The following is a 26,816-nucleotide window of genomic DNA, read 5'->3' as shown; positions in this document are numbered from 1 at the left end:
AGACTTGGCTGCACTCCCGCAGGAAAATAGCTTTCTTCCTTTTCTCCTCATAGAGTTATGTAACAAAAATGCACACCCATTTTAAAGTATTTAAACAACAGATAAAACATTAGGAAGAAAGTAAAATCCCCTGAAATCCTGGCACTCTTGACAAAACCACTTTTAATAGTTTGGTGACCATACATTCATGTATTTCTTGATTCATATGTATTACCCCAATATATACATAAACCTTAACATATATTTTTTAAATAAAATTTTATTACAGAATCACTACAGTATGCCCTGGAGAAAAATATAAAATAGGGACAACCTAAAATAAAAAACAAAAATATCACATTCCCAATACAAATATTAATACTTTAATATGTAGCCTTCTTTGTGTGTCTATATATTGTTTTTCAAAATGAGATCACACAGTTAAGCAGTCTGCTTTATTCAATTAACAATATCTACCTTACCATTTCACTAAATTTTCCTCTCATCTCATTCCTAGATCACATTCAAATTTTCTAACAACCTAAAAATATTTTTACAACTGGCTTTTCCAAATCAGTAATATCATTTCAGTAAATTTTCCTCTCATCTAATACCTAACTATAATCAAATTTTCTGTTGCCCAAAATATATTTTTTTACAGCTAGTTTTCCCAGATCAGCATCCAATCCAGGCCCACATGTTGTATCTGGTTGTGATGTCCCTTAAGTATTTTCTAATCTAGCACTTAAGAAAAAAAATGGAAAGACACTGGCTTATTGAAGAAATCAGTCCAGTTGAAGTGCAAAATTTCCCACCTTCTGGATCTGAATGGTTGCTTCCTCAAGAAGTCACTGAATTTGTTCCCTTAGACCTTGTATTTCCTGGAAACTGGAATTTATATCTCAAGCTCAATGGATTGATGTGGTAAGCTGGAGGCAGAATGGGAAGGTCCTTGAATGCTTAAATAAGGAAAATGAAGTTCAATCTATAAATACAGGGTGACTTTAGAGGTTTCTAAGGATAGTGCCAATATCAGATTTGAGTTTTTTAAAAATTTCATTCTGGTAGGAGTAGAGAAGGGAAAACAGGGAGTAAATAGAACACTTTGGAGGCTGCCTAAGTTCAGAAAGGCCTGAACTAGGGCAAAAGAAAGGGGGGGAAAAAAGGAACCGGGTTTGAAAGACATATCTTCAAGTTTGTTGATTCTTTCTTCTGCCTGCTCAAATCTGATTTTGAACCCCCTAAGTGAATTTATTTCTCTCTATTATTATATTTTCAACTCCAGAATTTCACTTAAGTTCCTTTTTATAATTTGTTTCTTTAATGATATTCTCATTTTTTTGTACATTTTCCAGACTTCATCCATGTTTCATTTTAGCTCAATGAGCAACTTTAAGACAGTTTTAAAGTCTTTGTCTAAATGCCATATGATATCACTTATATGTGGAATCTCAAATATGACACAGGTGAACTTATTTATGAAACAGAAACAGACTCACAGACATAGAAAAAACTTATGGTTATCAAAGGGGCAAAAGGGTGGGGGAGGGATAAATTAGGAGTTTGGGATTAACAGATACAAACTACTACATATAAAATAGATAAACAACAAGGTGCTACTTTATAGCACAGGGAACTATGTTCAATATCCTGTAATAAACCATAATGAAAAAGAAAAAAATATATACATATATAAAAATTTAATCACTTTACTGTACACCTGAAACTAACACAACATTATAAATCAATTATACTTCAATAAAAATAAAATACAGAACTCTAGAATTTGGGAACAAGTTTCTTATTTCCCACCCTGGCTCCAGCAAGCCATACCAGGAATATGAACATGACTGCCTACACAGGGTTGAGGAGTAGGAACGAGTAGGTGCTATCACACTAAAGGCTCACACTGACTGAAATTAACCTCAATTGACAAACCAAATTTTCCCCTGGAAAATGCAAGCATTCAAATAGACTCCAGAGTTCCAAAATAGTTACTTCAGACAGTTTCTGCCAGTACGATTGTTGTTTAGGTAAAGAGATGGATTCCATGTTCTTCCTACTCCGTCTGAGGAACAGAAAAAAAAAGAAGAAATGTGAAAGTGAACAGAGCCTAAAAGATCTGTAGGACACTGTCAAGAGAAACAACATACCACTGTAAGCATCCCAAGAGGAGAAAAGAGAGAAAGGGGAGAAAGGATAATAATCTAACTGTAGAAAGCCAAAGAAAAGAGAGAATCCTAAAAGCAACAAGAGAGAATACTCATCACATATAAGGGATCTTCAATAAGATTATCAGACAATTTCTCATCTTAAATCTTAGAGGCTGGAAGACAGTGGGTTGATAATATTCAAAGCAATGAAAGAAAAGGACTGTTGACAGATCTGTATCTAGCAAAATTGTCCTTCAAAAATGAGGGAGAAATTAAGACATTCTCTGATTTTAAAAAAAGCTAAGGGAGTTCATTACCACTAAAACCACCCTTCAAGAAATGCTGACGGGAATCCTTCACATTGAAATGAAAGGATGCTCAACAATATTTAAAGCCATATGAAGAAATAAAGATCTCTGGTAAAGATAAATGTATGGGCAATTATAGAATTATTATTGTAATTATTGTTTAATTCCATTTTTATTTTCTACATGATTTAAAAGACAAATGCATAAAAATATTAGTCTAATTTATTACACACACAATGTATAAAGATGTAATCTGTAGCATCAAGAACAGAAAGAGGAGACAGAGCTGTACAGGAGAGTTTTTGTATGCTACTGAAGTTGGTATCAATTTAATTATATTGTTATAAATTTGGGCTGTTAAATGTAATTCCTATAGCAACCACAAAGGAAATGTCCATAGAATATACACAGAAGGAAATCAGAGATAAATCAAAACTTTTCACTACAAAAAATCAAATAAACACAGAAAAAAGCAGTAATGGAAGAAATGAAAGACACAAAAGCTATAAGGCCTATAGAAGACAAATAGCAAAATGGCAGAAATAAGTCCCTCCTTATCTGTAGTTACTTTAAATGTAAATGGCATAAACTCTCCAATCAAAAGACAGAGATGGGCAGAATGGATAAAACAAAAACAAAAACATGATCCATCTATATGCAGTCTAGAAAATACTCACTTTAGATCCAAAGATATTAACAAGTTAAAAGTGGAAAAAAAAGAAAAGAGAAGATATTCCATGCAAGTACTAACCAAAAGGGAGCTGGGGAGGTTATACTAAGGTCATACAAAATGACTTTAAAAAGGTTACAAGAGACAAAGAAGGTCATTATATATTAATAAAAGGTTCAAAAGAGCAAGATTATATAAAAATTATAAACATTTACATAACTAGAAGAGACTTTCAAAATATATGAAGCAAAAATGACCAGAATTAAAGGGAGGAATAAACAATTCTACAATAATAATTAGAAACTTCAACAGCCGACATTCAATAATGAATAGAACAACCAGATAAAGAAAAGTTAGGCGTTAGAGGACTTGAACATCACAATAAACCAACTGAACCTAACAGAAGTGTACAGAACATTCCACTGAACAGCAGAATACACATTCTTTTCAAGTTCACATGGGACATTCTCCAGGACAGGCCATACATTAGGCCATAAAACAAGTGTCAATGGATTTTAAAAGATAGGTATTATACAAAGTATCTTCTCTAACTACAATGGGATGAAGTTAGAAATCAGTAACAGAAGGAAAACTGGAAAATTCACAATATGTAGAAATTAGAAACACATTCTTAAAGAACAAATGGGTCAAAGAAGACCTGAAAAGGGAAATTAGAATGTACTTGAAAATGAGTAAAAATGATAAAAACATACAAAACTTATAGGATACAATGCAAACAGTAATTAGAGAAATTTATAGTTGTAAATGGCTACATTAAAAAACAAGAAAAATCTCAAAATAATACCCTAAATTTATACCTTATGAAATACGAAAAAGAACAAACTAAACCCAAAGCTAGCAGAAGGAAGGAAATAAAACGGAAAGGAAATAAACCAAAATAAAAGAGAGAGAAAAAAAAAAAAATCAATGAAACCAAAAGTTGTTTCTTTGAAAAGATCAACAAAAATCAACCTAGAAAACAATGGGCAAATTCCTTGAAACACACAAATTATTTATTATAAATGGATTCCAGAAAAATTAGAAAATCTCAACATACTTATAACAAGAGATTGTGTAATCAAAAACCTCCCAAAAAAGAACAGTCTTGCACCAGATGGCTTCACCAGTGAATTGTACCAAATATTTAATTTAATTAAAATAATTAATTAAGAATTAATACCAATCCTTCTCAAACTCTTCCAAAAAACTGAAGAAGAGGGAATGCTTTCTAATCTCATGAGGCCTTCATTATCCTGACACCAAAGCTAAATAAACGCATCACAAGAAAATTATATACCAATGTTTCTTATGCATATAGGTGCAAAAATCCTCAACAACATAAAAGGAAATCAAATCCAATAGCATACTAACAGGATTATTCCCCATGACCAAGTGGGATTTATCCCAAGAATGCAAGAGTGGTTTACCATAAGATCAACCAATGTAATATATCTCATTAATAAGAACTAAGGAAAAAAAACTCACGATCATCTCAATTGATGCTAAAAAGTCATCTGACAGAATACAGTGCCTTTTCATGATAAGCTCTTTCAGAAAAGTAGTTACAGAGGGAAAATTCCTCAACATGATAAAAGTATCTGTGAAAAACCCACATCTAAATCAGTAGCTTACCTACGCCTCTAAGAACAACTCATGAACAAGTCAAGGATGCCTCCTTTCACTGCTGCTATTCAACATTGTAGTGGAAGTTCTAGCCAGAACTATTAGACAAGAAATAAAAGGCATCCAAATTGTAAACGAAGAGGTAAAACTATATTCACAGGCAACATAATCATATATATAGAAAAACCCAAAGAATCCACAAGAAAGCTTGTAGAGCCAAAAAACAAATTCAGAAGCATTGCTCGGTACAAGACCAACACCAAAAATCAGTTGTGTTTCTACACACTAGCAACAATATGAAAAGGAAATTAAAAAAGCAATTTCATTTATAATATTATCAAAAAGGATTAAATACCCTGAAAACTAGAAAACACTGCTGAAAGAAATTAATGAAGACCTAAGTACATGGAAAGACATTTCATATTTAAACAGGAAGACTTAAAATTAAGATGGCAATATTACCCAAAGTGATCTACAGATTCAACACAATCTCTATCAAAATTACAACAGCCTTTTTCTCAAAAATGTAAAAGCTGATCCTCAAATTCATATGGAATTTCAAGGGGCCTGGCATAGCCAAAACAATCTGGAAAAAAGAATAAAGTTGAGGCCTCATACTTCCTCACTTACAAACTTACAAAGCTACAGTAACTAAAAGAATATGGTACTAGTGTAAGAGCTGCAGTCACATGTAATAGAATAGAGAGCCCAGCAATAAATTCTCACATACATGGTCAGCTGATTTTCAACAAAGGTGACAAGCCCATTCAATGGGGAAAGGACAGACTTTTCAAAAACGGTGCTGGTCCAATCCAACCATATGGACTGATGATGGAGCCTATGGGAACTTCAAGGGGAAATGGGGATGCTATTGTGAGAAGAAGGGGGAATAACTGCTGGAAAGACAAAAAGACCTGGGACTCGAAACAAATAAAATCAACACTCCCAAACAAGAAAAAAAAAAAAAAAAAAAAAAAAAAACGGTGCTGGAAAAACGATAACGACACGCAAAAGAATGAAGTTGGCTATAGCAGCGGTGATGGTTACAATATTGTGAATGTACTTAATGCCATGGAACTTCACACTTACAAATGATTAAAATGATAAATATTATTCATGTTTTACCACAATATCCTCCCTCTCCACCCCCTAAAAAGGAGGAGAAGCCAGAGAGCCATTGGACTGGCAAGATGGAAAAGGGCTCTAGAATGGTACTGAAGTTTACTGGTGGGCAGGACTGCGTGGATGATGCCGTTCACCAACACGAGGACTACAGGAGTTAAGAAGCAGGTCTGCGGATGTACTTGAGTTCAAAGGTACATTAACACTGAACAACCAGTTGGAGATGTCTTCTAGGCAGCTGACCCTGGAGCTCAAGAGAGCTGTCTGGTCTGGCAAAAGAGATCTGTGAATAGTCAGCACGTTGTAGGTAACGGAGAATGCAGATCCCTGGGAAACACCAACATCCAAAAAGCGAGGGAGGTAAACTTCCTTCCCTCCACTTTCTGGGCCCAACGCGGCGAGTCCACATCCCTAGGCGGGAGGGGCTTACCAACACTTTAAGTGCGGAGGCGCCCTTCAGGCCCACGCAGGCAGCAGACAGCTGAGGCGCAGCTAGAGAGGAGCGGCTGAGAAGGAGTGAAGCGCGCGGGGCCTGAGCCCCAAACGCTAGGGAGCCGCGGCACCCGCACCTCGGCTCACGGGCGGAGATGCTCGCAGGAGTCTGGGGCACGCGTTTTGCACCCCGCCCACGGTGCCGAAGGTCCCTCTCCGAGCCCGCCGCCCTCCCAGCCTTCCGATTGGCGGAGAGGACCATAGGACCTGGAAGTTGTCTTTGTCCGGCGAGGGCTGCCCTTCCGGTTCCGTTGGGTCCCCCTTTGGCTCGGGTTCCCTGCCCCTCCCCCTTCCCGGAGCCCCGAGGGGCCGGAGCTCCTGGCGGTGCCGGATCCTGACGGTGGCCTTCCCCTGGGTCTGTAAGTGCGGAGGCGGCCGGAGCGCCGGGTAGGGGTACGAGGTCTCTCAAAATGGAGCCCCCTTGGGGCCCTGGATTGGCCGGGACCTGCCCTGGGATGGGGGCCGAGGGGCTGGCCTAGGCCCGGGGGGACTTATGGAGCCCTAGGCCCGGCCCATGCTGTGCCCCGCCCCTTTCCCTTCCCAGTGTCTGGAGTGGGGAGCCTAAGGATGCCCCCAGGGACCTCCTCCTGGGACCCCAGCCGAGGGCTCAGCAGTTTGCTTGAACGCCCGACTCTGGCATCTTGTAGGAAGTGCCAGATCTGGGCCATGGCAAGGCCTCAGGGCCAGCCCGCGAGAATCATTATGAGTACTAAGCTAGGTTAGTTACCCTTTTGCCACTGGCAACAGCACCTTTATATTTCTGGCGCTATGTCAGGCACTGGGAATTCGTAAGATACTGTTCCAAGTTTCAGGGTCAAGTTTGGGAGCCAGATAAAAACAAATGAGTGCTCCTGCGATGTATGAATCAGTCATATATGTATGAACTGTTCAAGGGGCAGTTGCTGGGGAGGCTGAAGAAAGAAAGTGACTTCTCAATTTTATTTGTTGGAGAGGATAAGGTGGAGAAGGGCTTTTCCTACAGGAGGAACATTTGCAATGCTGTGAAGGAATGACTGAGCATAACTTGTGTGGGAAGAGGAGGAGGGGGGCGCGGGGCTCTTGTGCAAAGGCTGAGATATGAGGCTGGGAAAGTAGACCGAGGTCCAGATAGTGAAGGTTTAATCCTAAAGGAGGTGGGTACTTTTTGAAGAATTTTGAGCAGGAGACTGGGATAGTCGGATTTGCACTGTAGAAAACCATCTGGTTCTGGAGGTCAGCCTATAGGATAGGAATTTCTATAAACTGATTCTGGACTCTTTAGCTAAAGTCTACATGCCCTCATTGGAGATTCTTTTGAAGGAGTAGTGGGATCAGTCTAGTGAGAAGTAATGAAATCCTGAAATGGAGTTATGACAGTATTATTGGAAAGAAGGCAGGTAATGCTGTAGTGAATGCTGTAAAGACTCCATAATAAATTGGATGTTGAGGGTGAAAGAAGTATCGAAGCTGAGTCTTAGGTTTTAGGCCTGTGGTATTTGAAGAATGTTAATGCCATTATCAGCAATAAAACCATAAGCCTAGTGTAGATGACAAATTCATTTTTTGGATATGTTGACTTGAAGGCCTAGTGAGATAGCCACATGGAGCTGTCCAGTATAGAGTTGGAAATGCAAATCTGCAGCTCAATCTAAATGCTGTGGCTAGAGGAAAGGTTTGAATCATCATAGAGCGTAGAGGTGGAAGCCATGGGAATAGCTGGCATCAGGAAGGGGTTATTGAGAAAGAAGGGAATATTTGGGGGGGAATGGTTGCATTTACAAAGCAGAAAGAAAAATTAGAACTAACAGTAGTTGGTGTAGTAGCAGAAACAGAAGTAGATGATAAAATATAAGAAGTAGATGATAAATATAAGGGTTCCAGCAACCAGGAAGACTCAGAAGTCAAGAGAAGAGAATACTGAGAAGGGTCCACTGGGACAGTTGGTACAGAGCATTTGGAGAATGAGGGGAAAAAAAGATGGCATTTCTTTATCAAGAGATCATGAGTGACCTTTTACAAAGCGATTTTAATGGAGTGATGAGGTGATAATATATGAAATAATGCAGACCTCAAGTGGTTTGGTGTCAAATGAGAATGAAAAAAGGGCCACATATGAAGGATTTCACAAAGAAAATTGACAGGCTTTATTTACTTACTTACCTAGCATTTGCCTTTATTGAGCACAATTCCAGGCACTATTCTAAGTTCTTTTAAAAATTAACTTAATTTTAAAAATGAATTTACTTTAAAATTAATTTAATTTCCCATAACAACCCTATGAAGTAATATTCTTTGACAGGTGGGAAAACTGAAAAACAGAAGTGGTTAAGTAACTTGCCCACGGTCACACAGCTAGTAAGTGGTGGAGCAAGGTTTTGATTCTAGGAAATATGGTTTTACCCACTGCACTAAGCAGTGATTGAATATGGGAGTCAAAAGAATGGGAAAAATTTAAGCAAAGATAGACTCAATTAATAAAAAAATGGAGAGGCTTGGAAGGAGATCCAGATTGAGAAGAAGGTAAGTAATGGATTTATGTTTGTGTTATGTATTTGTTTTTTATTTCTTTTCTTCTGTCTTAGATTCTCTTCCAGTCTGTGCCATTTTAGGTCAGTTTCATTCACAGGTCAGTTTATGTCATGCTTTCATCTATTACTTATTATCTATAATCAGGTCTCCTCTTCAGCTTCAGAGCTGTATCCAGCTAGCTAATGGATCTTCTCCTTAATGTCATGCAGGCTCCTCTGGTTAAACATTTTTTTTTTTTTTTTTTTTTTTTATTCACACACACACACACACTGTATTTTATTTTTACAAGACATAAATAGACTGACACCAAGCATTGTACATGGATGACCACAACAAAAGCAACAATGATTGCAATTACCAAACATGAAACACACTCATACTATGTCATAATATTGACATTCAGTCCAGTAATCCTCCACTGTAACAGCTCCTTTACTTTGCAGTGAAAATTGATTTGTATATTCTTTGCCTCTGAGTCCTTGTGGGATTTTTTTTTTTTTTTAATGGTTAAACATTTTAACACCTGACCCATGGTCATCCCTCCAATATTCCCTAGCTTATTGAATGACACTCTGTCAAAGATACCCAGTTTCTCAAACCAAATATCTTGGAGTCATCTTGACCTTTCATCTCTTATTTCCCACCTTGGTCATCAAGTCCATCAGTTCTTTGTTTGAAATATCTCTAGAATCTGTTTCCTCTCTCCGTCCATATTATTTCCGCTCAGTTTCCATATTATTCAGGCCCTCATTATTTCTATCTTGATCTGTTAAAGTAATAGCATACTAACAGGTTTTCTTGCTTCCACGCCTACTGTTCTCAGAGCCATTCTCCATAAGCTTTTGTTTTTGACTTATTGAGTTTTAGCCAGTGTAAGAGTTTAGATATCATGCATTTCAAGTGATAGAGTAGTAGCCTAGGGCAGGTATTTTTGATTAGCTTGAATTGAGGTTAAGTTTGGTTAAGATTAGCCATGAGGATGGAGAGTTAGGAATTTTTTAAATAGAGAAGGTAATAAAATATTGAGAAACCAAGACAGGCTTTCTGAGGAAGTAAGCATTAAGAAAACAGCAAAAAGTCAAGGACTAAGCTTTGAAGAATATACTTACCTTTACACAATTTAGTGAACCCTTGAGGAACAGATCAGCAAAAGAATGGTGGAAAACTGAGGCCAGTAATTAAGTCACTTGCCCACTTCTGTACAACAGTTTAAGAAGAATGAACTAGGTCTATTTATTCAATATAAATAACCCTCAAAAGCAATAAATGAAAAAAGAAAGTTGCAAAACAATATATATGTAGTTTATAAGTAAGAAACCTAATTTTATTTTTTATCTTCTGTGGCTAGAAGTGTTGTTATATAGAAGTGTTGTTTTAAAAATGGAGGGGAGGGAGAGTCATTAAGGAAGAAACTTAGAACCAACTGAGAACTGAGTGGAAGGAGGCTGAGAGAGGGGACTTTTACTTTACCTATATTAAAAAATTTTTCCAAGAAGGGTATATTTCTATAATCTTACAGTAAAACAAAAGAGTGAGACCTTGGAGAATGCAGTGTCATGAAAGTTACCCAAAAGAAGAAAATGATTGAGTTTTATAGAGAGAAAAGCTGTAGTTTATTACAGCCTCTTTGAAAAATGGCATATGGTGTTAATGAAAGACGAAGAAAGATTTCCAAGTAGCTGTGAGTGCTAAGTTGAAAGATAAAGGCACTTTTATGAGGTAGATGAGGAAACAGACTGACATACAGCTTTGGAGTTTATTAACAGAATAGAAAAGTTTTCCTTATCAGTATTATTAGAGGCATTTTAGATAAGAAACATGGATATTTTTGCACTGCCCATCGCACGGCAGTGAACGTTGTTGAACGTAGAATATTCACTGATCCTTTCTGGTTACTCCTGTTTGAACAAAGGGAAATTTTCAAATCAGCTGGAACATTTGTTATGGAAATGATTATAGAAGAATTGTGTAAATATAAATAAAGAGAGAATGATCTTAAGTGAGACTATTCCTATTTCATTGATGTTTGAGAAATGGGTCATTTAAAACTTGCTGAGAGAAACTCAGCAGTATTTAGACTTAATCACAGTAACCTAGACAACAGATGATAACGACCTGAACCATGCCAATTGTAGTAAGAATATAGAGAGAGAATTTGGAAATCATTCTGTGGAAAGAATCAACAGAATGTGGGGACCAAGTCTCTATTCTACCTGATCAGATCTTTACTTTCTTTAAGTTACTAGACTATTAAAATAGTCATAATTTTATTAAGTTTTGTTTGTTAATGGCATTAAGTTTCATTCTACAAAGATAAATACACAGTATGTGTATAGCTGATTCACTTTGTTATAAAGAAGAAACTAACACACCATTGTAAAGCAATTATACTCCAGTAAAGATGTTAAAAAAAAAAAGATAAATACACAAAAGATAGAAAAATAATATAAAGTTAAAATAACTGAGAAAGGAAGGTAAGACGAGGATAATACATAAATGCTTTACTATTAAAGTCCTCTAGACTTGACACAAATTTGGCCTTAAGTTGTACTTTTTGTTCTTAAACATAAAACTTTTATTGAAGCATAACTAAATACACAAAAGCATATCAATCATAAGTGTACAGCTGAATGGATATGAGCAGGGAGATCTGAACAGTCACACAGTTAACAGCCATAAGATAAAACTTCAGCTAGCCTAGTTGTTTCATACATGAATTTTGGCATCATGCAGCTTGGGCACCAGTTCTACCTCTAACATTTAATACTTTCCACCTCTCTTAAATTGAGCAAGTTATTTATGTTCACCAAGCTTGGGTTTCCTCATAGGCAAAGTGGAGATGATAATAATACCTACCTCATAGAGATTTTGAGGATTAAATGGGTCAACTTGGGTAAAGCACTTAGCACTATACCTGGTACTCAGCAAGGATTCAGTAAAGATTAGCTATCATTTTTCTTATTTTTAAACAAAATTAAACCAGTTCATATGAAACAAGTGTTCCTTTTTATTTTGACATTTTAGAAATTTTGTTTAAAATTTGGTTTTATGTTGTTAAAACTATTTTTTGGAAACAAACCCTAGAAAGACATTTTCCCCAGGGCACTCAAAAGAGGGTATCATGATAATGTAGAGCATCTCTACCATAGCTCAATAATAATTTCATAGGGAACATTAAGAGTTAATTATGGTTTTTGTTGAATGAGCTGTGTAAAAAATAACAGTTGGTCCTTGCCCTCAAATAAATAACAGTCTGTTGGAAAGAGAGACTAGTGACAAGAAACAATTAAAGGACAAACTGTGTGGCCTGGAAATAAGAGTTTATCAAAGGGAGACAGTACAGTGAGCTGAGACATTAAGGAAAACTTCTTAAACAGAATAATTTTTCCTCATATTCTTGGACTATAGCAGACAAATCAAGCACTTTCCTGAGATACCTGTTTGACTGCTCCTGTTGGTAAGTTTCTTGAGACTGATGAATAGGAAGTAAATGAAATTGTACTCCAACTCCCGTCTTTGGAACTTCAAGGAACAATCCCTGAGGACAGTTGTCTAAAGCATTGCAAGTACTGTCATATTATAGATGGAAGCAATTAATGCTCATTTTTCAGTGTGAGTAGGAAAATACTGACCTGTCAGTAAATTTAGGACAAGCTAAACCTCTAAGAAAGAATGCCCCTTTTGTTTGGCCACTTGAACAGCAGTCATTTATATAATTTCTAGTTATAAATTGGGACAGTCACTGTTTCCAGATCAAATATATTAAGCTACTGTAGTTGCTAAAACTGACCAGAGATAGATAATACAGTTGTGCCACTTTGTTTACTGATATAGTCCCTGTGTCTCCTAGATTTTTCCTTTTCATTTGATATTCACCACCTTTTCTATGATGCTGAATTTGCTTCTCTACATCCCTCCTGTCATCTTCATTGTGATTATTCATTATCTGTACACTCAGAGTGCCATACAAAGGGAAAGCTTATAATTTATGTATATATATATTTTAATATACCTGTGCCATACCAGTTCCCCCTCCTAAATCTCACCTCTCTTTCAATGACATTTTAATTCGGCTGAAATCCTAAGTTTAAAACCTTTACACGTCACTTTTTTTCATTTTCTATCTCCAGTTACCAAGTTTTTTGAAATATCTTTTTGTTATTTTTCCTTGCTCCTTATTCCCATTTTCATTCCTTTCTAGGCTCTCATGGCCTCAGACCTGCAATGCTTATGCAGACACTGCATTGGTCTTCCTAACAGCAGTTCTTGCTTCTTACTACTGTCAAATGAATCGCATAGTTCAACAAATGCAAACTGAGCACCTGCCGTGTGTTTAGTACAATATCAGGTGATGGGAATACACACCAGTTTGAACAGAAGAGGGTTTGGCCAGTAATGTGGCTGCATTAAGTAGAATTTGAAGCCAAAGGAAAGAGTGTTTTGCCCTAGAAGATGCAGGTTCCCAGCATTAGCTCCATTGAATAGGGTGGAGATTCTTCTCTCTAATGCCATGTAGCTTGCAGTTTGGAGGGGAAGGAACAAGTATTGGTATCCTGAGTGTTATGTTAGAAGTACTTAGTTATAGGTCCAGTAGAGACAACTTTTCTAATCTAAGGGGTTAGGGAAGGGCCCTCAGAGGAAATAAAGGAGTCAGAATTGGCTAGGAATAGTGTTATGGACTAAAGAAATAACTGCTAAGGTTTGGAGTCAGTAGAGTGCTGTCATGAACCAGGCACTGAGCAATATGATTGAGACCTAGATGCTGCCTTTACGAGCTGGTGTTCTATGAGCCTTTGTAATTCAGTGTTCTAGAAGATAAAATTATAAAGATTGGGCTTCGGGGCCAGATGTTGCTAGGAACAGCTGGTTGTCTCGTGATTCTCAACTACGGAGTTGATGGATACATAAAGTTCAAGGTGAATTTATTGATGCACTGAGATTGTAGAGCTGCTTCTCAGGGGTAGACCTGATATACCTACTGATCTCACAGAAGACTGCTATATAGACTGGTGGATTGTCATTGTAAAAATAATAAATGTGTTGACAATATCATGTTGACATGGCTAACTTATCCTTCCCTTTAGAGTGACACACGGGAAGCCAAGTTATCAGAAAATCGTTTGAAGAGTATGGAATCAGAACATGGGGACTGTCTCCAAAGGAATTGCTTCATAAAGGGACAAATACACAGAGTTTTGGCAAAGACACCTTCTCTGTGGTTGAATGGTTTATGCCAGTGTTTACCTTAATTATTCTTAAATTTACTTGATCAGTTTATATTCAAGAGGTTAGTCTTCATCCAGGAGACAATGGGAGGTCACAGAAGGATTTTAGGCAGGAGTTGGATATAATCAGATCTGTGTTTTTGAAAGATGACGTGTGATGGTGTAGAAGTTGGATTAGAGGTAATAGAAGCTGGAACCAAGGAATATTTATGAATCAGTTCTAGTAGTCCGGTTGATGAGTAATGATGGATAAATAGGGATAAGGAAGAAAGAATAGAATCTAGTAAGGATTAACTAGATCCACCTTACTCCTACTCAGATTCCCACCAAGTGACTCATCTGGTTTTTCTATGTCAAATATTTACTTCATATATCAAGAAATGTTTCTTCAGAAAGAGTTTAGGTTTGTCCAAAATGCACAGGATAAAGACCTGTGCCTTTGACACTGTCTAAAAGTTGTCCCTTTAGGCATGTGACTTTCATTTTATTGCAGAAATACTTGTATGAGTAAATTCACATCAGTTTAAACAGAAGAGGGTTTACCCAAGAATGGGGCAAGCAATGTCACTGCAGTAAAATACAAAGTGAAGGAAAAGAGTGTTTTGTCTTCGAAGAAGCAGGTTCACAGTATCATGCAAAATAAAGTAGTTATTTCATTATTACTTGTTGGGATGTTTTAGGTAGTTCTTGAAACCTGATAGAATTATCATTTGAGAAGCAAAAAAAATGCCCTTGGAATAACTCAAGCACTGTTCTTGTATTAAGCATCTTAAAAAGTTGAATGAATACCAAGCTGTTTACACGGATACAAGTCCACTCCTTAGGTGTAATTGACACTTGATGTTGGTAAGGAGTAATTTTTAACAGCCTTTGAAAGCAGTTATACTAGCTTCCTCTTTCAAGGAAAATTTTATTCAGATACATATAAACAGGTATGACAACACAAATTTGGTTTTGGAAGGAAAATCCAGGTTTTCTTAATTGTTTCTATTTTCTTAAATTCATCCTTTTTAACATTTCTGTTCTTTAGGTCTGCCAAAATGTCTGAAAGATCAGATCTCCTTCACTTCAAGTTTGAAAATTATGGAGATTCAATGTTACAAAAAATGAACAAATTAAGAGAAGAGAATAAATTTTGTGATGTTACAGTTCTCATAGATGATATTGAGGTACAGGGGCATAAAATTGTGTTTGCTGCAGGTTCCCCCTTCTTAAGAGACCAATTTTTACTGAACGATTCCAGAGAGGTGAAAATCTCCATATTACAGAGTTCCGAAGTGGGGAGACAATTGCTCTTATCCTGTTACAGTGGTGTGCTGGAATTCCCTGAGATGGAACTGGTAAATTACTTGACGGCTGCGAGCTTTCTTCAGATGAGCCACATTGTAGAACGGTGCACACAGGCCTTGTGGAAGTTTATAAAGCCAAAACAACCAATGGATAGTAAAGAGGGATGTGAACCGCAGAGTGCTTCTCCCCAGTCAAAAGAACATCAGGGAGATGCCAGAGGCTCCCCAAAGCAGGACTCACCTTGTATCCATCCATCTGAAGACAGTATGGATATGGAGGACAGTGATATTCAGATTGTTAAGGTAGAATCTATTGGGGATGTATCAGAGGTTAGAAGTAAAAAAGATCAGAACCAGTTTATTTCTTCTGAACCCACTGCTTTACATTCATCAGAGCCCCAGCACTCCCTGATAAATTCAACTGTGGAAAACAGAGTAAGTGAAATAGAACAAAACCACCTCCACAATTATGCCCTGTCTTACACAGGCAGTGATAACATCATCATGGCCTCAAAAGATGTCTTTGGGCCTAATATTCGAGGTGTAGACAAAGGCCTACAGTGGCATCACCAATGCCCAAAGTGTACCAGGGTGTTTCGTCACCTGGAGAACTACGCCAACCATTTAAAAATGCACAAACTCTTTATGTGTCTACTCTGCGGCAAGACTTTTACTCAGAAAGGCAACCTTCATCGACACATGCGTGTGCATGCCGGCATTAAACCTTTCCAGTGTAAAATCTGTGGGAAAACCTTTTCTCAGAAGTGTTCCTTACAGGATCATCTTAACCTTCACAGTGGAGATAAGCCCCATAAATGTAACTATTGTGACATGGTTTTTGCACATAAGCCAGTTTTGAGGAAACATCTTAAACAGCTGCATGGCAAAAACAGCTTTGATAATGCCAATGAAAGAAATGTGCAAGACCTCACAGTGGACTTTGATTCTTTTGCATGTACAACAGTCACAGACTCTAAAGGGTGTCAGCCACAGCCTGATGCGACACAGGTCCTGGATGCAGGTAAACTGGCCCAAGCTGTCCTGAACTTAAGGAATGATAGTACTTGTGTGAATTGAGTAGGGCCTTTATGCTCCTAACTAGAACTGACTGCAAACATGGCAATAGTCTGAGTCTTTTTAGGAGTGATTTTGCGAATTTGACTTCTCCAAAGCCTCTGTGCTTTGGAAGTCATAAGGGTGAGTCAAAGCACTAATAGACCAGGCAACTTGCCACTTGGAGTGGTCTTGCCTCCCTTTTGCCCTTTCCCATGTTCTGTTTTGAATTATTTATCCTGTGATGTCTGTTTTCCTTTCCCAAGGAGTATTCCACCTGTCTACCTAACATTGACTTATGTCTTAGACTGACACTGTTTTAGACTTTTCACTGGGCACATTCTGAAGGTACCAACAAGTTAATAATATCACCTCCAATCCACTAATAGATGCTATGCTAAGAGAAGCGAATAATATTTTTCATTGGCAGAAAATAAGCTGAGATATAAGGAGATACTGCTGTTGGCCTGAATATGTGATAGAATTTGTAGTTGCCTTGCCTACTGATAATTCATCTATGTCTGATAAATGAATGAATCTGCTTCCTACAATTTGTACTTGTCTTGGAGCTGGCTATAGTATTTTAGATTATTCTGTACTCTTTTCAACAGTATATGGCCCAACTTCACATCATTGAAGTTCACATAGACCAGAGTACAATATTTTTAGCAACACCTGCAGACAGATAGTTAGGAATCGGCATGGGGAGCATAATCAACAAAGGATAGTAGTACAGTTGTACAACAGTACTTATTTGGGAGGTCTTCCCCAAAAAGAAGCCAAATGTTTATAATTAATCTCTAACTTACTTGGTGATGCTTTTGAAGTCAGGATTGCTCCAGGCACATTTAAAGTGTGCTAACGCATAATGGTCTCTCTAAAAAGGGGCTATCTGGAGTCATTCTCTAGGCTTTGTTTTAGAAGTTAGCCATCAGTAAGGTGAGTTTGGCCTTCAGAGTTTTGTCCAGTGTATTGTAATAGTCTCTGAATTCTCATTTCCTTGTGTACCTTAACTTCTAAAATGGATGAAAAAAGTGGGTCACAGGAGCAATCAGGTTTTTGCATTTAGATATTCCTATAAAGGTACATAGTCCCACCTTGTCACCTCTGATAGATCACTAATACAAAGTTGATTTTCCATTATGGAAAAACAAAACAACTGTTTTTCTCCTAAAGCACATGTTATAGTTCAGAAATAAAATTTTGAGTCTTATTAGCTTCTGACCCATGAGTTAGATTTAGGTAATAGGAGTGTTTGAGTCCATAGAGAATCTTAAGAGATCATTTAGTCCACCTCTCTTTTTTTAAGTTGGGATATCCAAAGCCCAAAGAGGTGGCCTGGCCAAGGTTAGCCAAAGTAGATAAGTAACTAAATATGAGCTACAGTCTCCTCGCTTCTCATTGTCCCTTGGCTTGAAAAGATTTAGTACATGATCAAGAATACCTTAATAAAAAGTTCCTAGTTTGTGCTTCCCCTCTGTGAATCACTGTTTGCTTTCTGAGACATCCTGGATTTTGCAAACAAAACATCACAGAAGGATTTATTTTTGTAAGTTAATTATTTTTTGGTTAGGATGAATATTACATTTTTCCTAAGCAAGTGGCTGATTTGCTAGATGTTGATTAGGAAGGGCAAGGACAAGTAAGAATAATGTGAGAAGGATCCAAATGTGAAACTGATTTTGTCTTGAAACAGTGTTTATTTAGTTTCCATCAGGATTTTCTGTTTTTGTTTCTGAGCTATGAGAGTCCATGTACAGATAAACCAAAAATTAGTTTTAACTTGAGTAGTCAGAGGGAGTTCTTAAAGTTGTTATAATTTGATGCATTTATATGTGAATCTGATTTGAAGTATAATTTCTACCTTTTGTTAAAAGATTTTAAATGAGAATAAAATTGAGTGATAAGACTAACAGGTATCTATTATGCCTAATGTCACTCATTATATGGTCCAATGATGCTGCCTAGCATTCTGGTTTTTATATGATCCAGCCAAAGAGTACCAATTCTATGCAACAGTGAGACACTAACATGTTAACCAATGTTTCGCTATTTTCTCTGAACATCATTTTATCACAGGGAAATTTCAAGTTGGAGTGCTTCCTCTGCTTACATTCATGTCCTGTTTTTGTTACTGGTTTGAAGACTAAAAGGCATGGGTTCAAATAAGATTGGTCTCTTTGGTTGGAGACTATTCCTGGATTCATTCAGACATTCAAGAGACATTTATTGAACACCTACTATTGCCAGGCACTATGCTAGATACTGAGGATATGAAGGTAAGATTGCTATGGTCCCTGCCCTCACAGAGCTTACAGTCTCATGTAGTCTTAGTGAGATAAGGTGTCAATTTGGTTTTATCCTAGGAAGAATAAAGAAAACTGCCTTGCTTTCTTTGATCACTTTAAATTAGCATCTTGATGGTTTTGTATCACTGAATCTTCTAGCTCTCACCTTTTTCAACGGCAAACTACTGACATGGTTTACAGTGTCTCCCATTTCTTGGCTGGAGAGGTGTTCTGTTTCTGTGAGACATTTTCTTAATTTTGGTGGTACTTGACTTTTCTCTTTCTTTGTTTATACATGTTTCTTAGATTGTATTGCAAAGTGGTCAAGTTACTGATATCAAATATGTTTTACAGGGGAAGATGACTTTCAAAACTAGTCGTATTCTTGTAGAGGAGGAAGATTTTTTAAAACCTTAGACATTCAGCATTTGTATTTTATGGACCCCCAGGATAACTAAAAATGAGAGAGGGCTCTCTTCACCATAGTTTGGTTTTTAAAAAATTACTGTGTCACAGTTATTTATTTATTATTTAATTTTAAAGGCAAACTCCAAACTGAAGTGGCTCTGAGGTAAATCAGATGTGGTTTTAATTTGTTTTAGTTTCCTTATTAGAAGGTCTATAAATGGAGGGTGACCAGTGTCACTACTTCTAAGATATTATCCTAAACAAACAACCCAGAACATTTTATTTCAGCTGGTGAATAGCTGTTCTAAATCTGTTGTATGTTAGACATACTGTGAACTACCTCTTCACTTATTATGGGGAAGTTTCCTTAATAAAAGTTTGACAATTAAAGCTCTGGTGTCAGTGGTTTATTTTCTCTCTCCCCTCCTGCTTCCCTTTCCAATTGCTTGAATTTGAATACAGGAATGCTTTCTTCACTCCTATTCTTGAAAAGACATTAATCAAGCACGCTGAGCTTGGCTTCAGAAGCAAATCTGGGCTAACCAGAAATTGTTACTAGGGTCAGTTACTTCCTCCTGTGCTATTGACTGAGGGGATGGAGCAACTGCTTTTAAGAATTAGCTGAGACATTCCTTCATTTGGCAAATCCTTGACGCCTACTAAGTTCTAGACTTTGGGAATGCAAGGAGCAGTAAGTCACTGTCCTAAATACCTCTGCCTAGGTGGGACACATTTCAATACAGGTACGATAATTGCCATCATTAAGGCAGCCAAAGGGTTTATTGGTTCCCAATTGGGAGCCAAGTAATTCACGGGCAGTTCAGGATGGCTTCAGGGATTATGTGATTTATGAACGATGGATGAATGGGATTTTGAAGGATGAGTGGTAGGAGGGATAGAGCATGTTGGAGGAAACAGCCGGGCCAACGGTTGAGATAGAAGGCCTGGGTTTGCCAAGGAAGTGAGAGGGGTAGGGGCGTGGGGAGGAAGCGGTAGGTTGAGCGGTGAGGTGGGATCCAGATCCTGATGGGGCATTAGCTAGGCAATCTCGAATACTGATCCCGATGGCACTCTCCTCTCCTTACCTCCGCCACCTTTTAAATTGTATATTTCAGGGTAAGCAGAGGACCTGGCCCCTAATAATCCGGGAGGGCCTCCCAGGGGTCCCGGTGCTGGGTACTCTGACAGACGCGCTGTACCCCAACTTCACAACCTGTCTGCTATTCGGATGTTGAGGAGAGCTCACGGAGGGGACCGGCTTGCGTACCGGAAGTGGGACAGGAGAGATGGGACTTGCCAGAATTCGGGGGCTTTTCTGTTATTCCAGGCGTGGGGGGAGTAAGGGAGACTGTCTCAGGATGTCCTTCCGGGACGCCCAGCGGGCCCCAGTAAAGAATGAAGCTAGTTGACACCGGATGTGTTTCCTCCCAGACTGACCCCACCTTCCGGCCTGGGCCGCCGCTGCAGCGGAAAGCTCGGCTCTGGTTTCTGAGTCGGTGAGTGAGCGCGTGGGAAGCTCCGGCAGGTGGGGAAGCCGGAGGAGGAGGCGGAGGAGGAGGAGGGCAGCAGCGAGGCGCGGCCCGGGAGTGGCTGGAGGGGTGCTGCAGACACCTGGCCGTCAGGACCTTGGTCCTGGCAGGCTTGGCTCGGGAAGACCTATGTGGCGAACTGGAGGATCTTCCAGGCCACCTGGGGTCCGGATTCAGTTCAACAGATATTCCCGAAGCTGCCCCTGCTCTGTGCCTGCCCTTGTGCGCGCTGCAGGAACTCAGATGAACCAGGCTCCTTTTCGTGGTGTTCTGAGAGCAACTGACTCTGTCCGGGAGACGGGTGGATAAATCTTACTTGATTTGAGCCTTCAGCCAAATCACTAGCTGAAAGCGCGAATGTAACATGTGCAAAGGTGTAATTGGGTCTTCTTGTCTGGCCAGTGGTGAAAATCTAAATATCAAAGAAGCTTCAGTGTAAAAGATAGAGGAAAGGTAAAGCCATAACGTTGGTGAAGGCCAAATAATGAAAGATCTTGTATTTGCTAAGAAGGTTAGGCTGTCCTGGAGGTAGAGGAGAGCAATGGAGGATTTAAAGCAGAAGAGTAAAATAGAATTTTTAAAAAAGTTTTAAAAGATGTTAATCTGGTGCCACTTAGGAGGGTAGTTTGGAATGTAGGAGAGTGTCATATCAAGGAGACTGCATTGGTCCAGGTGAACAGAAGGAAGACCTGCAGTAGTGATGAGGAATAGGAAGTTTGGAGATTACATTAAGGTTTCTAATTTGGGAAACTGAGTTAAGTCCACTTAGTAGTGGGCATTAACAATGTCCTTGAACACAAGGCACATACAGTTTAGTCAAGGAGAAAAACATAGAAACTGTTGAGTACAATTCAACGTAATAAGTTCTGTAACAAAAGTATGAAAGATGTACCACAAGATCATAGAGAAATGCGTTTTATTTTTCTGGGTCTTGAGATGGTTATATAGGGGTTCACTCTTAGCGCCCAGATTAGAATTTGAGTTGTCTTCTACCCAGTTTAGATTTAGGATTTTTTGATTGTTTGTTTTTACTATCACAGTGTAGGAAAGCATCCCCGATCCTTACATCAATGTTTATGTTTTATTTTGCTTAGATTGTGACCATGGCTGCTGAGTCTGATGTTCTGCACTTCCAGTTTGAACAGCAAGGAGATGTAGTCTTGCAGAAAATGAATCTCTTGAGACAGCAGAATTTATTTTGTGATGTTTCAATTTATATTAATGACACTGAGTTCCAGGGGCACAAGGTGATTTTAGCTGCTTGCTCCACTTTTATGAGAGATCAATTTTTACTCACGCAGTCAAAACATGTCAGAATCACCATCTTGCAGAGTGCAGAAGTTGGCAGAAAATTGTTGCTCTCTTGCTACACTGGAGCACTTGAAGTTAAAAGGAAAGAGCTTTTGAAATACTTGACTGCTGCTAGTTACCTTCAGATGGTTCACATTGTGGAAAAGTGCACAGAAGCTTTGTCAAAATATCTGGAAATTGATCTTTCTATGAAAAATAACAATCAACATGCTGACCTGTGTCAATCCTCTGAACCAGATGTTAAGAATGAAGAAGAAAATTCAGATAAAGACTGTGAGATCATTGAAATTTCAGAGGATAGTCCTGTAAACATAGATTTCCATGTTAAAGAAGAAGAAAGCAATGCTTTACAGTCTGCAGTAGAGAGCTTGACATCAGAAAGAAAGGAAATGAAGTCACCGGAGCTGTCTTCAGTAGACATAGGTTTTAAAGACAGTGAAATTCGTATCCTCCATGTGGAATCAATCAGTACTGGGGGTGTAGAAAATGGGAAGTTTTCACAGCCTTGTACCTCTTCAAAAGCAAGCATGTATTTCTCGGAAACACAGCATTCACTGATCAATTCTACAGTTGAGAGCAGAGTGGCAGAAGTTCCTGGGAATCAAGATCAGGGCTTATTCTGTGAGAATACTGAAGGAAGTCATGGTACAGTGAATGAGATTCAGAATCTAGAGGATGCTTTTTCCCTGAGGCACCAGTGCCCCCGGTGCCCTCGGGGGTTTCTTCACGTTGAAAACTATCTGCGCCACCTTAAGATGCATAAACTGTTCTTGTGCTTACAGTGTGGGAAAACATTTACCCAAAAGAAAAATCTCAACCGGCACATTCGAGGGCACATGGGCATACGGCCCTTTCAGTGTACTGTATGCCTGAAGACATTTACTGCTAAAAGCACACTTCAGGACCACTTGAACATCCACAGTGGGGATCGGCCATACAAATGCCACTGTTGTGACATGGATTTCAAGCACAAATCTGCTCTCAAAAAGCACTTAACCTCTGTCCATGGCAGAAGCAGTGGTGAAAAACTACCCAGGCATGATCTGGAAAGGCAAAATCGACTATAATTAGAATCACACCTTGCTATGTAAGCCTTACATCATTCTGTTAGGCAAGTCTTTCTATAGAAATGCAGCATTTGTAATATTGCATTTCCAACCCTATCTTTGGGTCTTATTTTTGGTCTACCTACACAAGTTATTCTTTCTGAACTTGTACTACCAGTTCCAAAGTGTGGGAGACATGTTAAAGCTGAGAGGATGCTGTCTTATCTCATACATTACATATAAGTCCCAGTGGTTTACCTAGAGAAATAGTGTTCCTCTTAAATATTCTTGATTCTAGTGACAGAGGATCCAGCAGTATTTCCAGATTCTGATTTTGAGTCTCTAGATAATTGATATAAGTGTAAAATCCAACCATACCATAACTTCAATAAATTAGGATAATGGGAAGAGAAAATAAATTTAAAACATACTATTACCCATTATTAGTGATTTTAAAAACGGATAGGACTAGTGAATTTTTTTTTTAACCAACTCTATTGGATTCTAAACTAAACACCAAGGTATCTATTGTTTTAAACCATAAAGGAACACAATTCAAATTCATTTGGAAGTAGCAGACTTTCCTTATACATAAGCTAATATTCCTTACAATAATATTTCCATGAGTTGTTAGTATACATATTTTAGAAATGATTAATTGGGCCCAGGTTTCTTGATTTTATTTAATACGGTTACATTTAATAATTTTGTGGCCAGTAAAATTATACCATTGGCATGAAGCTCTAAGATATTTTTTCTGTTTCCTTTTTGAAATTTATTTTATTTGTTGGTTAACGTACAGTAAAATTGACCTTTGTTTTTGGTGTACAGTTCTATGAATTTTTACATATGTACAGATTTATGCAACCACCACTGCAATTAGGATACAGAACATTCCATCACCCTCCAAAACTCCTTTATGCTTCCCCTTTGTAGTCAGCTTCTCATCCTAGCACTAAACCCAGGCAACAGTTCTCCATCATTATAATTTTGCCTTTTCTGAAATATCATAAATGGAACCTTATAGTATGTTCCTCTTTATTAAAAAAAAAAATTATTATTTCTTTTGGCTGCGCTGGGTCTTAGTTGCAGCACACAGGATCTTTTAGTTGCAGCATGCGGACTTCTTGGTTGCAGCATGCATGTGGGATCTAGTTCCCTGACCAGGGATCGAACCCAGGCCCTTTGCATTGGGAGCACGGAGTCTTACCCACTGGACTACCAGGGAAATCCGTAGCATGTTCCCTTTTGATACGCTTTTTTCACTCAGCATAATGCTTTTGAGACTCATCCATGTTGCTGTGTGTGTCAGTAGTTCATTCCTTTTTTTATCTTGAATTGGCAATATATATTAGTTTTCTTACTGTCACTAGATGAGCAGTTTAAATATGGGTAGCTATTAGTATTCTCTTAATAACTTTTTTCGTTTACATTAATGCAATTTTTATAACCCTCCCTAGAGTTTTCTTTTTTCATTTTTCCTAAAGTGTTCTATTTGCCTTTTCCCCCTCAGTTTTATGAGATGTACTTGACATACATCACTTTATGAGTTTAAGGTGTATAGCATAATATTCTAACTTACATATATTGAAATACTTAGTGCAATAAATTTAGTAAGGATCCATCATCTCATAGAGATACAATAAAAAGAGAGAGCAAAAAACCATTTTATTTTTCTTTTTATGAGGATATTGACTGAAAAAAATGCACAATGCGAGAGTTGCTGTAAGGACACTAAGGATTAAGTGGTCATGGAGGTAGAAGGGGCAGAGGATCCATCACACCCCACTGCACCCTCTGGACTTCCTGTTAGGTGAGAATTATAAACCTCCTACTTCTTTTAGTCACTGTTTTCCAGTCACTCATAAATAAAAATTGTCTGCACAGGGAGCACCAGGGCCAGGGCAGGGGAGGGTGCTTCCCTGTACCATTAAAATGCTCACTTTAAGTTCCTGTCTTGAACAGGTTTAAGATAAAAGTGTACAGTTCTGTGGGCCACTTACGTCTGAAAGTAAGATGTTTCCTCCTAACGAGTTGAAAACGATTTTAATAAAAAGTTGTTTTTGCCAGCAGGTTTCTCACATGTCGTGCTCGTGAGGCTCAAGCAATTCAGTGGTTGGGAACTTGGGTCTCCAAGTGGTCGCTGTCGGGCAGTGTTTGGATATGGGGTCATTTGTTTTTTGGAAGTTTACGATTTTTTTCAGCCTGTCCTCCCAATTTGCTGAGTCCCAAGGCATCTTGAGATGAGTTTTCTGTCTCTGCAATACCACCTTGTCATCACGATTCCTTGCCAAGATGTCCAGGTTGGCCCTTTTCTTTCTTGTCAGACAAGCGGCTGATAGAGGACTTGATGACCTTCTTCCTGGGGGCTTTGGGCAGCGAGTCCTGGCTGCTGTTACTACTGCTGGGGTTGCTCACGGGGCCATCCTGCAAACCTTTTGAGTTGTGCCCAGCCCTGGTGTCCTCGGGGCTGACTGTGTGCAGCGCCCCTTTGTGCATCCGGTCCAGCCAAAGGGACAGCGGGGAGGAGGGGGCCGAGGTTCCACATTTTATGGTCATCTTGTCACCTTGTACCGCTTCTCGGGAAGCTGGTGTCCTGGAAGTCTCCTCACGCAGCGCTGGCAGCCGGCCTTTCTGGGGGTGCGGCCACACCACGCTGCTGCTGAAGGAGTCTGCGGGCCCATCTGCCACGGGGAACCTGACATCTGGGACGCTGCCCAAGTGGGGTCGGCCTTGGTGATGCAGCTCCTCTCAGCCTCGTCTGGTCCAGTTCAGCTCTCAGGGCTTCCAGGTTTAGTCTTAGCTGATCCTTACCATGTTGCATTTCTTCTAACTGCGTTTTTGCATTCTCAACTTCTAGTAGGAGAGACTTCTTCTCTGCTAGAGTAGCTGTTCTCTCTTTAAGATGAAGCTGAAGCCTCTTGTTAGATTCTGAAAGAAGCTTGTTAACAGTGTCCGATAAGCGTTTATTATGTTCTTCATTCATTTTCTCTCTGCCGTGCCTTGGAGAGTGCAGCCACACTCTGGGCCAGCTCCGCCTCCACCTTGGGGAGCACCTCTGCTATCTGCAGGGTCTGCTGCAGCTTCTGCTGTGCCAGCTCCAGGCGTTCTTGCAACTGGCAGTTTTTAGCCTCAGTTTCACGGACATCTCGTTTCAATTTCGTGTTCATTTCATCAGATTTAATGAGGTCTTCTCTGGCCATGTACAGATCTTCCTCCAGCTCTGTCACGTGAGTAGAGAGGGCTGCCAGGTGCTCCTTCATCTGGCTCTGCTCTCTTGACTGCTTGTCTCTGATTTCCCCAGAGCTCGATCAATTTAGCAAGGTCTTCCTCGTGAGAACCATCAGAAGATCTCCACAGAGATCAGGTTCCTATAGGTCTCCACCATCACGTCCCTGTACAAGGCCCTCTGAGCAGGGTCCAGGTATTCCCACTCCTCCTGAGTGAATTTTATGGCCACATCCTCAAAGGTCAACCGTTCCTGAGAAAGAGCCATCCCAGACTCCAGTTCTTTCCTCTTCCAGGCATCTTCCTTAGGCTGTTAAAGCCAATCCTGAAAGTTTCAAAGATACTGTTTAATGCTTGGACTCAGCATACCCTCTTCCTGTGCCACAACCATGCACACATGGGCGACCTCACTACGTGGAATGGACTGCTGCCCACAGTCACAGGAGGGATTCCGCACAGTCATCTCCCACACAGAGACCGACAGGTGAGGTTTCCCACACTTTCCTTCAGATCATGCTCGCCCAGGAGTTCCCTGGGGGCCTAGTGGTTAGGATTCTGGGCTCTCGCTGCCATGGCCTAGGTTC

At 39.1% G+C, this 26,816-nt stretch overlaps 3 protein-coding genes and 1 pseudogene across 5 annotated transcripts in view; 2 read left to right on the top strand and 2 right to left on the bottom strand.

Annotated features, from left to right (window-relative positions):
* Positions 1 to 6,514, bottom strand: part of RABGAP1 (RAB GTPase activating protein 1) — a 159,896-nt gene extending 153,382 nt beyond the window's left edge. Inside the window, exon 1 of the mRNA XM_036854765.1 lies at positions 6,286 to 6,514. The gene's annotated coding sequence lies outside the window, so the exon portion shown is untranslated. The remainder of the gene's footprint in view (positions 1 to 6,285) is intronic.
* A 131-nt stretch (positions 6,515 to 6,645) lies between these two features.
* Positions 6,646 to 19,470, top strand: ZBTB26 (zinc finger and BTB domain containing 26). Of its 3 annotated transcripts, none has more exons than XM_036856396.1 (2): positions 6,646 to 6,706; positions 15,111 to 19,470. In XM_036856396.1, exon 2 carries the CDS (start codon positions 15,121 to 15,123, stop codon positions 16,444 to 16,446), a length of 1,326 nt encoding a protein of 441 aa, XP_036712291.1. In that variant the 5' UTR covers positions 6,646 to 6,706; positions 15,111 to 15,120; the 3' UTR covers positions 16,447 to 19,470. The 3 variants fall into 3 exon arrangements, with proteins under 3 accessions (XP_036712291.1, XP_036712292.1, XP_036712290.1); XM_036856397.1 differs by having other exon boundaries at positions 6,653 to 6,702; XM_036856395.1 differs by lacking the exon at positions 6,646 to 6,706 and adding an exon at positions 8,626 to 8,846.
* A 1,088-nt stretch (positions 19,471 to 20,558) lies between these two features.
* Positions 20,559 to 25,073, top strand: ZBTB6 (zinc finger and BTB domain containing 6). Its single transcript, XM_036856550.1, has 2 exons — positions 20,559 to 20,614; positions 21,742 to 25,073. The coding sequence occupies exon 2, from the start codon at positions 21,751 to 21,753 to the stop codon at positions 23,023 to 23,025; it is 1,275 nt and encodes a 424-aa protein (XP_036712445.1). The 5' UTR covers positions 20,559 to 20,614; positions 21,742 to 21,750; the 3' UTR covers positions 23,026 to 25,073.
* Positions 23,444 to 26,500, bottom strand: LOC118896419 (annotated as a pseudogene).
* Between the last annotated feature and the right edge of the window lie 316 nt (positions 26,501 to 26,816).

This window comes from Balaenoptera musculus, chromosome 6 (genome assembly GCF_009873245.2).
Source record: "Balaenoptera musculus isolate JJ_BM4_2016_0621 chromosome 6, mBalMus1.pri.v3, whole genome shotgun sequence".
NCBI classification, from domain to species: domain Eukaryota; kingdom Metazoa; phylum Chordata; class Mammalia; order Artiodactyla; family Balaenopteridae; genus Balaenoptera; species Balaenoptera musculus.
The sequence above is the reverse complement of the archived record's forward strand: the minus strand, read 5'-3'. Positions and strand labels throughout refer to the sequence as shown.